At 39.8% G+C, this 12,010-nt stretch overlaps 1 protein-coding gene across 2 annotated transcripts in view; it reads right to left on the bottom strand.

The window, feature by feature from the left end:
* Positions 1-12,010, bottom strand: part of LOC101742037 (uncharacterized) — a 35,700-nt gene that overhangs the window by 5,852 nt on the left and 17,838 nt on the right. Inside the window, exons 5-7 of one of the 2 annotated variants that reach the window (XM_038020100.2) lie at positions 5,475-5,537; positions 4,656-4,796; positions 1,984-2,099 (exon numbers count right to left, since the gene is read on the bottom strand). In XM_038020100.2, coding sequence (XP_037876028.2) covers positions 1,984-2,099; positions 4,656-4,796; positions 5,475-5,537 — 320 coding nt within the window. Of the gene's footprint in view, positions 1-1,983; positions 2,100-4,655; positions 4,797-5,474; positions 5,538-8,945; positions 9,538-12,010 lie in introns of those variants that run through there. The other variant, XM_038020104.2, reaches the window with a different exon arrangement.

Here is a 12,010-nt window from a genome sequence, read left to right as displayed (position 1 = left end):
TTTTAGTTGAATTTCAATTATTCAATTGATTTTTTAAAAATATTTTTTCTCTATTGTATTGTCATCGGTCCTTAATAAGTATACCAAATTTCGAGTTAATCCGACGTTTTGAAGGGGGTCAAAATCATGTTCAAAGATTCCGTTACATACGTACGTACATACGTCTGAAGCTAATAAAAGCGTATTAAAAAACACGCACTAAGCACACTGAGGTATTAAAAACAGTATTTATAATATCAAGTATATAAAAAGAGCTAAGGGTCTTCAACGCTAGTCAATGTCTGGTTCTGCCCTTAGCATTGCTGACGTCCATGGGCGATGGTAATCACTCACCTTCAGCTGAGTCGTATGTTTGTCTGCCAATAAAGGCAAAAAAAAAAACCCAACGAAATAATATATTATAATATGATAATTATAACGAAAATTCAACATTTTTCGGATTTGATTTTTTATTACGCCATGTTTTTTTTATATCGTTTCTTTTTATCCTAGCTATATAAAAAAAAAAAAACCTTAAAAGACACTCTCAACTTATATGGATACTAATATTATAAATGTGAAAGTGTGTTTGATTGTCCTTCTTTCACTTCGAAACGATGAAATAAATTAACACATTAAGTTTGTTTTTAAAGTGATACTTTTACATCAGTGGAGTGAGGTAGGCTAATTTTTAATTCGAAAAAAAAAACTCGTTTTCGCAGGAAACTGTTTTATTGTTTTTAGAGAATTTCGCTATTTGACAACTAATGCTGTTACCCGTATGTACCGTACCGGCTCATTAATTTTGTTAGCCAGCGCGAATGTATACCGCCATCTTGTTTATTTTTGCCTCGCGAAAAAACATTTTATAATGCATTGGGTAATGGAAATGGTTTCGACTTCAGTGTCCATAAAATCACTAATACTTTATAAACAAAACAAAAAAAAATCGATATAGAAGCAAGTCGAATTAAAAAAATCAATACTGTCGTTACCGATGTCAGGATGTTATAGCGAAATTAGCGAAGTTACAAAACTATTGTATCATCATCGGCCCTCGACGCGCGTGCGAATTGTCATGTCAATAGGACGTCTTTAATGTAAGAAAATTACTTTCAAAAATTCCGATATAGATATGTAGATACAGGACAGGAGCTGGTGGTAGGACCTCTTGTGAGTCCGCGCGGGTAGGTACCACCGCCCTGCCTATTTCTGCCGTGAAGCAGTAATGCGTTTCGGTTTAAAGGGCGGGGCAGCCGTTGTAACTATACTGAGACCTTAGAACTTATATCTCAAGGTGGGTGGCGCATTTACATTGTAGATGTCTATGGGCTCCAGTAACCACTTAACACCAGGTGGGCTGTGAGCCCGTCCACCCATCTAAGCAATAAAAACAAAAAAAAGATACGGCTTAATAAGTACACATCGTATATTATAGGATACTAGCGGACCCGACAGACGTTGTCCTGAAAAAATTCATTCAAATAGGTACCGACTGCAGCGCCATCTGCCGGGCTGATTTGTGAATCTAAACCATCCAGGGCGCCACCCAAACGCATACAAAAAAAATCAATCAAATCGGTCCAGCCGTTTAGGAGGAGTTCAGTGACATACACACGTATAGTAGAATTATATATGTATATAAAGACTAGCTGACCTGGCAGACTTCGTAGTGCCTCAATTGATAAATAAACCTAAACTTTTGTATAAAATAAACTTAAAACAAACAAAAGGAATCCGTCCGACGGGGGACACATCAAAGGAAAAACAAAATTATTATTTTTATTTAATTCCGAGCATTTTCATATTTATCTACCTTTTAAACCTTCCCTGGACTTCCACAAATAATTCGAGACCAAAATTAGCCAAATCGGTCCAGCCGCTCTCGAGTTTTAGCGAGACTAACGAACAGCAATTCATTTTTATATAAATAGATAGATAGATATCGAATATCTTCTGATCAGAGCTCATAACTTCCAGGCAACTAACAAAAGTAGTTCTTACTTTCGGTACTGCATCTTCAAGATCGCTTCGGCCATGTGGATTCTGAAGATCACTCCCGGCCTCAGGTGAGCCTGGTAAAGATCCTTAGGCATCTCTACAAAGCCGGACTCCCATTGCTGAAACATATTATTTTAACATGTTTAATAACTAGTGAACAAAAATTCATTCGAGTCAATTTTTCTCAAACAACAAGTTATTTTCCGGAATCAGTCTTTAGTTGCCGAACAACGAATTCCATTATTTAGAATTGAATTAGAATTGATTAATGAAGTTGCATAATACAAAATTCTTATTTTTTGGTAAATGTCAAACATTTAAATAAAGAATTGTAATTTTTTAGATTTTAAAATTGTACTTTGGTTAGCGCCTGATTGAAAAGAGACGGAAAGAGTACTTTTTCCTTTTATAGACTAAAAAAGATTGTTTATTTTAATAAACTTAAAGAACACATCGCACCCATTTCGAAATTTTTAGATTTTGACTTTAATTCAAAGTGTGCAGCTAGAACGACCCTTTTCAGCGACTCTTAATAATCAAAGTAGCATAGAAAGTAGAGTAAATAGTAAAGTACCAAAAGTAGTTTAAAGAGGGACACACTTATCTATCGATCTCTTTCACTTCGTTCCCTTTCTTTACGGCTTTTAGGTTCGAAAATTGTATCACATATTTTTTAAAAATCACATTTTTTAGGTTGGGTTTCTATAGTTCTAAAGGTTCGACAGGTTCATAGGTCGTTCTAAGTAGAAAATTGATTTTCTTAAAATTTTTAGTTAAGCCACTTCAATTCTAAATGTGCCCTATATATCAACATTTAATTTAAATTCACTAGTAAACCTGATTTTACCTGATCACGCTTCACTGTATTGTGCATAGTTGTATGAAAAATATCAATTTATTAAAACTATTCACGCGTCATCTGTTGTACATTGATACTATAACAGGAACTTTTCTTGGAGCGTCAATCACATTTCCGGAACGCATTGAGGGCAAACATTGATATTTATTTGAAGAAATAAAATATACACAAAAAGCTAAATATGTAATTAAGACGTTCAGATTTTGACTACAGCGCCATCTATTAGACACTTATCCATCTCAAATATAAAATATATATATCGAAAAATTGACTTGCAGCGCCATTTGTTACAAACTTCGGGAAAGTAAAACTTCTTTGCAATTTTACATTAAAATATAAAATAAAAAATAATGTGATTATAAATTAAGAAAAAATATGCTCTCAAGTTGAACTCATAATAAAAAAAAACTACGAGAAAATCGGACAATTAGAGTCGGAGATCATTCATTAAATTCATTTTAATATTATTTAAATTCGTTGTTGGCAGAGACTTAATTGATTTTAAGCCTCTATTGTTGTTAATTTATCATAATAATATTCATAACCCTTTGACTGCTATGTAGGTCACCTGTGCCCTACGTGGCGTACTGAACTAATTAAACTCCTACCAAACTGTTTAAAAATAAACGATTCCGTTTTGAATCTCAGTAAAAACCACCATTTGACTGAGTTTTTATTTCATCTAATCTCGTTTCATTAAATCCCAATTGATTGAAGTTCTAAATTAATCAACTTTATCGCATTTCGCTTCACATCATTTTTAATAGAACAATTTATGTATGGATTTAATAATATTAATGAATCTATATATTAATACGTGAAGCAAAAACTTTGTATCCCTTTTTACGAAAATTGCGCGGGCGGAGAAGTAAGAAATTTTCCACGCTTATAGAGAATATAGAGAAGAAGTGCACAATGCTAATATTTTTTTAAATAATGCATAAAAGATACATTAAATCAATAAAGAAAACGTTACACACACTACATACCATGTATTTGACGCACACACGCATGCCTACTATTTATTTATTGTCAAATTTTTTTGTTCTTGACGTCTGTGGTCAAATTGAGAATAGATTAAATATTGTTTGTCTTTATTCATATATTTTTATAGTGTAGCCTTGGCGAAATTTGTGATTATAGAAGTATAAAATACAATCATAATAGTGTACAAACTTACAATTCCAATTAATTATAGTCGAATTTCGACTTCTGCGGGATCTCTAGTATGTTTAAATACTCGATACTGACAACAATGGCGTCGGAAGACTCCAATTGCCATACTTATTTTGTGTACTTTATCATTATTGAAGTCGTTGTGGCCTAACGGATAAGACGTCCGATGCATTCGTGTTGAGCGATGCACCGGTGTTCGAATCCCGCAGGCGGGTACCAATTTTTCTAATGAAATACGTACTTAACAAATGTTCACGATTGACTTCCACGGTGAAGGAATAACATCGTGTAATAAAATTCAAACCCGCAAAATTATAATTTGCGTAATTACTGGTGGTAGGACCTCTTGTGAGTCCGCGCGGGTAGGTACCGCCGCCCTGCCTATTTCTGCCGTGAAGCAGTAATGCGTTTCGGTTTGAAGGGCGGGGCAGCCGTTGTAAGTAAGTATACTTGAGACTTTCGAACTTATATCTCAAGATGAATGGCGCGTTTACGTCGTAGATGTCTATGGGCTCCAGTAACCACTTAACACCAGGTGGGCTGTGAGCTCGTCCACCCATCTAAGCAAAAAAGTCGTCCTTGAAATAAGGTCTTATGGTTACTTATTATGAATTCATTGTATTTAATATCTACAGGTTACCTTGACGGGCGGATCGTACGTCTCATATGTGGGCCGGTGTTTTTTGTTTTTTATCTTTTTATTTTTGGTCTGCCGCATGCTGCTGTCGTCGTCGTGGGATCTGCGAGCCTTCGGGCTCCTCGAAGTGGTTGTGTTTCCTGACTGAGAAATGAAGATGGCGGATAAGTTAAATAATACTAGGTCTATGCTTACGTAGCGGCCGCTTCACAATACTCGCCGAAATAAATTAATCCACAGACACAGCCCACTGAGTGTCTCACCGGATCTTCTCAGTGGGTCGCGTTTCCGATCCGGTGGTAGATTCTGCGAAACACTGATCTTGTCAGGGTCAGTGTTAGTAACGTCGTCAGGTTTGAGCCCCATGAGCTCAACTACTAGTTAAGGTTACGTTACGGGGTTTAGCTACGCGTGGACTGGTAGGTAAGCTCACGGGCTTAAACTGAGAGAATTTGCTAACACTAGCCTTAGCTGGCGTAGTGCTTCGCTGAATCTACTACCACCGGATCGGAAACGCGACCCATTGAGAAGATCCGGCGAGAAACTCAGTGGGCTGTGTCTGAGGGTTAATTCACTCGTGGAGCTCTTCGTCGCAAGCGACGAGGACGGTGACCGGTGCTTGAGGTACCTAGCATCGTTAATAGACCGGGAGGAACCGTAATGACGTGCTTAGGGCGACGTCGACTGTTTACCATTCGGTCCGCAGGATCGGGTATGAACCACAGCGAGCGTGCACCGTACTCTCCATACTATTTACAAATAATCTTAATAACTTTGATGTTACTCTATTGTTTTAGAATCGATTGATAAATTACTCCTTACCTCAAACTCATCGCTTGGCGTACTATTATACTTCATTCGACGCCTGCTTTTGCCGCGGCGACGCTGGAATACGATAATGAAATTAAATAATTTTTAGACCGTCGTGCAATGTTCTGAGGAATTATTCTAGGGGATTCCGTTATTTCGTTTTCTGGTATCCAAAAAATCTCGCTATTGTGTTCCAGAGAACATTTTTTCCATGTACAATCTGTCTCTGGAATGAAACCTGGTTTTTCTGTGAATTACTTTTCTTCGTACGATGATTAAGAAAGTGATCTATTGTATTTCTTCCACTAGGAGTCGAGGGAACGCGTTCCCGCCCCCGTCACGTCACAGCCGGAGTCCCGCAAGGCTCCGCCCTCTCCCCGTTACTATTTAGTTTGTATATCAATGATATACCCCGGTCTCCGGAGACCCATCTGGCGCTCTTCGCCGATGACACCGCCATCTACTACTCGTGTAGGAAGAAGGCGTTGCTTCATCGACGACTTCAGACCGCAGCTACCACCATGGGACAGTGGTTCCGGAAGTGGCGCATCGACATCAACCCCACGAAAAGCACAGCGGTGCTCTTCAAAAGGGGTCGCCCTCCGAACACCACGTTGAGCAACCCTCTCCCGACTAGGCGCATCGACACCTCCGCCACCGCCATTCGCCTAATCACGATGTTCAACCAGCCCATACCGTGGGCCCCGAAGGTCAAATACTTAGGCGTCACCCTCGACAGTAGGATGACATTCCGCCCCCATATTAAGACGGTACGCGACCGTGCCGCCTTCATTCTAGGACGTCTCTACCCGATGATATGTAGGCGAAGTAAAATGTCCCTTAGAAATAAGGTGACACTCTACAAAACTTGCATACGCCCCGCCATGACCTATGCAAGTGTAGTGTTCGCTCACGCGGCCCGCACTCACTTAAAATCCTTCCAGATTATTCAATCCCGTTTTTGCAGGATAGCCGTCGGAGCCCCGTGGTTCGTCAGGAACGTCGACCTCCATGACGACTGGAGTCCATCAGTAAGTATCTTCAGTCGGCGTCGATGCGCCACTTCGATAAAGCGGCACGACACGAGAACTCTCTCATCGTGGCCGCCGGTAACTACATTCCCGATCCTGCGGACAGAATGGAAAGCAGTCGACGTCGCCCAAAACACGTCATCTCGGATCCTCCCGATCCACTAACGGTGCTTTTAGGTACTTCAAGCACCGGTCACCGTTCTCGTCGAACCCGTCGCTTGCGACGAAGGGCTCGACGAGTAAATTAACTCTCAGACACAGCCCACTGAGTTTCTCGCCGGATCTTCTCAGTGGGTCGCGTTTCCGATCCGGTGGTAGATTCTGCGAAGCACGGCTCTTGCTAGGGTTCGTGTTAGCATCGTCGTCAGGTTTGAGCCCCGTGAGCTCACCTACTAGCCACGGTTACGCTGAAATAGCCTCTCAAGGCTATCAGCTTAGGTAGGGAAAAAAAAAAGGCAGGGCATCTTTCGGGCTCTTAAGATGCTCATAAGAAAATGCACAAGATGCATAAGATGCTCATAAGAAAACCGCTATCAACGGTCTTTAGTCAGTGTAATAAGACCAAGATGAGCAATTCATTGAAAATCTATAGAGAACGCTACAGTTTTGTGTGTTCTACCAGCTTTGCGTTTTTCATAGCAAGTCGTTTAAACGTCACAGTCGCTATCTACATCTTTAGAGGCTTGGAGGAAACGGAACAGAGAAAATCATCCATCGATCGAGTGAAATTTTTTAGTGTGAATTTTTTTTACTGGTGGTAGATCGTCTTGTGAGTCCGCGCGGGTAGGTACCACCACCCCGCCTATTTCTGCCGTGAAGCAGTAATTCGTTTCGGTTTGAAGGGTGGGGCAGCCGTTGTAACTATACTGAGACCTTAGAACTTATATCTCAAGGTGGGTGGCGTATTTACGTTGTAGATGTCTATGGGCTTCAGTAACCACTTATCACCAGGTGGGCTGTGAGCTTGTCCACCCACCTAAGCAATAAAAAAAAGTCGGTAGACTGACCGCACAGAGACCTTTCCAGCTTCACCAGAACAGTTGAGCAAGCACTGTGAGATTTGCTAACAGCTGCCCGAGTTCCTCCAAAGGAGACCTAACAACTCAAGACAACAACTGCTTCGCGAATGAATCGTTGTTGTTCGGAACTTGTCTATTTGCAAACGTATCTTGAAAATGTCGTTAGCGCAATTCAGCCCTCTAAAAGAAACACTGAAAGAAGAAAGGACTTTTGGCGGGAACGCGAGGTGCGAAGTTGTGTGATTTGTTTTATTTTGTCTATTTAGTGTTTCTTCAGGTTTAAATGTGTAATAACGATGGTTTATCAACTGTTTAGTATCTGTGAAAGTGCACAAATGTGGGAAAATCAAACAAAGCCGCTGGACGTAGCTTCTTGTGGTCTTCCAAAAAGCCCACTGAAAAATTCTCAGTAAATAACCACCATTTTATTGAGATTACATTTCCTCCCATATCTCATTTAATTTCATGCCAATTGATTCATTTGCCCAATTAATCAACTTAATTTCACTTTATATTATCATGTTTCATATAAAAAAAATTGTAAACGATCAGGCTGTATGGTATGATACCTTTGCCTTTCCAGTTAGAAATAATAGGACTACTATTTCTATTTATTTTTATTGCTTAGATGTGTAAACGAGCTCACAGCCCACTAGGTGTTAAGTGGTTACTCGAGCCCTTAGACATCTACAACGTAAATGCGCCACCCACCTTGAGATATGAGTTCTAATGTCTCAGTATAGTTACAACGGCTGCCCCACCCTTCAAACCGAAACGCATTACTACTAAAAGCAGAAACAGAAAAAGTCCCTTCCTAGGGCACGTCGCAATGGATGTACCACCGGAGATATCACCCGAATAGAGTTGACGTCCTAAATCCCTATGCAGCAGATAAAAGACTAAGCTGCGTCGATCCCACGTTTTATCCGATAAGGGTAAAGGTACTATTACACATGCTCTAAAATAGCATGCTAAAAAGCGTGCTATTGAGTATGCTCAATACGAGCATGCTTATGAACAGTTTACATTTGCTAGCAATAGGCACGCTAGTTTTAAGTATGCTATTTATTTATGTATTTTGTGTATGTATTTATATTATACCTGTTGCAAACGACTGATCGATGCTAGCATGTTCAATAACCAAACCTGTTTAGACGAGCGTAAGGCACGCCCCCTTCCACCCGTGCCGCAAAAATCGCACGCCTGTTGATATTTAAGCAAACTCGAAATTAGCATGCTACTTTTGAGCAACATTCCGACACACACGCTACTAAGTAGCAACTGCTCAATAGAAGCATGCTACTTTTGAGCACCATTCCGACACACACGCTACTAAGTAGCAACTGCTCAATAGAAGCATGCTTTCATGCTTGAAATGAGCATAACAGTACCTTAAGACCACCAAGAATTTGGCAACACAAAAAAAACATAAAAACTTCTTAATCCGTTTATTGGTTACTCCTCAAGGTCTCTAGGTTCAGTGATCGAATCCACGAAAACGACAGAGTTACATTCAGCCGCGTCGCATTGCAGCATCGGAGGCACCTCGACCGGCGTTACGGTATACTCATCTCCGATCACGTAAGGGTTGCCGTCTATCCACAGAGCATCGAAGAGGCAATAGATATGAACTTTGATCGTCATGTAGCTTATGAATTTGTAAATCCTACCGCCACACTCCCCTAAATGCTCCTTGATGCTTCTGTCGGTTTTGTACATGAGCAGTAGATTGTGGAACTTGGTAATCTCGTCCATGACGATCTTCTTTATCAGGTTCGTGTATATGATGTCCGCTTCTATATGCCTCTCCGGGTCCTCGTACATTCGCTGTTTGATCCGCAGAATGGCGTCGGACATTCGCACCCTGAATATGACGCCTGGATTCATCTGGTCCGGCAGGATACCCGGTTTCTTTGTGGTGGTCGTGAACTCGAGGATCCTGTCTTTGACCGGTTCCGGGTAGAGATAGTGGTGGGGTCGCTCGCGGAGCTTCGGGCCGCTGACAGTGTCGAAACGCCGGGTGTTCTGCGTTAGAAAGAAACGTTCGTCAGTCTCGTCGATTCTGCGATTGTATCATTTACGCGATCTTTCGTTTCGTTACGTGTGTCGACGTTCTCCCGTCTCTAGGTACATGTTTATAAATGATTCTAGTTTTGTGTTCGAAATGGCGCTCTCCTCGTTTCAATTCGTTTATAAGTTCTATTTGAGCTTCAAAGTTTTACATAAATCACAGATCTGCTCGTGTAGGTTTCGATTTTGCGAAATTACACAATGTTTGACGTAACCTAATTAACGTTACGCATTCTTTTTTTCTTCTTGAGTAAGCTTTCCTAGCTCTTTTCAAAAGCATACGTTTTGTGTTAGTTAAAATAAATTAAGCTATTGCATAGCTTTTATTGCTTTGAACTTGGCTTGAACGCGGGCTTTGAACGCGGTGACCGAATCAAGAAATTCCGTAACAACAATAAAACCTAACACCCCCCACTTCGCCTACCATGTAGCTCGCCTTCAACACATTCACACGTTGCGCTTGTATCGTGTTTGCGAATAAGCGCGCGGCGTGACGTCGCACTGCATACGCATCATGAAAAGTCTGCCCATCTCTCTCTCGCGCGGTCTAGCTTATGAGTGTAAAGGGGACAGTTAATATTTTGCTTTTGTTAATGTTTATAAATATAGCGTGATCTTATTTTATTATTAAATTATTATTGTCTAATTATAATTGCATAACTGGATAAAAAATGTTATGCAATAGCTTTACCGTGGCAGTCCCCGAATGCGACACGTGTTTTTTTTAAATTTTTTGTATCTTCATTTAAAAAACATGCGTTCAAGTTTCACTCAGTAAGGCTAAATTGTTGTTGGATAAACTAACACGGATACTGAGACCAAAAAGTTGTTCCCAGGCGAAATTCTTGACTCATATACGGTCGATTACCACTTGAACGGTCGAAGGATCAGTTGAACGGTCGTTTGTTCTATTGTCGTCTTATATGAGAACGGTCAATTCGTTCTTTTTCGTCTTTTTGTGTCTTTCTTTAAGGTCGTCAAAAAAGGTACAGCGTCGCTGCTGGTCACGTACGCCCTCGTTCCTTTTCTTTTCGAATTCTTGTCAAGTCTCTGTCTTAGTCTGTGTCTATGTCTAGTCATTATAGGTCTTATGTCCTGTCAAAGAGGATGCACGCCACGACAACGTTTGCATCGAATTAAACATTTAATTACGACTGTCTTATAATGAACGTCAGCGACATTTTCAAAGACACGCCCACTGAGTTTCTCGCCGGATCTTGTCAGTGGGTCGCGACTCTGAATTAAGTCGAAGCCAGAATAGGCCCCTCGAAGCCGCTGACAGTTAGGTGGCTAAAAAAATGATACCAGTATCTAAACGGTTGAATGTCAACGTTTTTATTCGATTAAGCCAGACATAGACCATCAGTATTGTTAGGCGCAAAGCACAATGTTGGGATAAACTGTTTTCAAGCCTCAATTCGAAGGAGAAATCTCTTAGCGCTCTTATTGGGATGGGGAAGGTAATTCCAGATGTAGAGGATATGTAGAACAAATCAGTTCTAGGAAAGCACTCTTTTGATTAACAATTAGGGTTGGATTCTGCTTTGGTGAAGGATGCGATAGTTGGAGGTTGGATTTAGATTAAATGAAATCTTGCAATCGTTTGCGTATTCGCAAAAAAAAATATATACTCGGCACGTCACTAATTCGCGTGCGAAGGAAGGAGGTCGGCTTCTGGCCCATAAAAAAAAACGCACACATTACAGGGAGCAGAGTAAAAATATATTTCGGTTCTCGAAATTTGAAATAAATGACATGACATCCTCAAATATTAAGTGTATAATCTATGATGATATCTATGTAGATGTTTGGCTCTATGTATCTTAAATATGCTTCGTTCAAACTTGTAGTAATTTATAGGTACCTAATAGTTTCGTCTTTGTGAAGTGGAAACGGTCACTTTTAATTACTCATCTCATCATAAGAACATATTGAACATATTATAAAACGACCTATATTTTTTTTATTTTAAACTCTAAACTGTAAAGTTACATCGACATCATTAGGAAAAAAGAAAAAAAATGATCGCTTAAATTATGCATCACTAATTAGGCATGTTAGATATAAAAATATTCTTGGAAATATGACCTTATGTATTTAATTTCTAATATATCTAAACAAACATAATTATGTTAATTACAGTAATAATCTAATCGTAATAATGAGGTCAAGTAGAGTTCAAACATATAGAGGGTATTGTCCACAGACAAAATTATTTATTGGTCCTTCATTATAATGTCACATTTTCCCGTGTTAAGGTTGCAATCTGTATAAATAATTTAATATGTATTTTCTCGCAAAATGAAACAAAGCCGCTGGAGGTAACTTCTCGGGATCCTCCAAACAATCCACTAAAAAAGAGATAAATATTTCATCCCATATCATCTCGTATCATTTCATCTCAGTTGATTAATTTGGGTTACCTTCG

The sequence above is a fragment of the Bombyx mori genome, chromosome 24, assembly GCF_030269925.1.
Source record: "Bombyx mori chromosome 24, ASM3026992v2".
Taxonomy (NCBI): Eukaryota; Metazoa; Arthropoda; class Insecta; order Lepidoptera; family Bombycidae; genus Bombyx; species Bombyx mori.
Note: the sequence above shows the minus strand (reverse complement) of the source record. Positions and strands in the feature narration are given on the sequence as shown.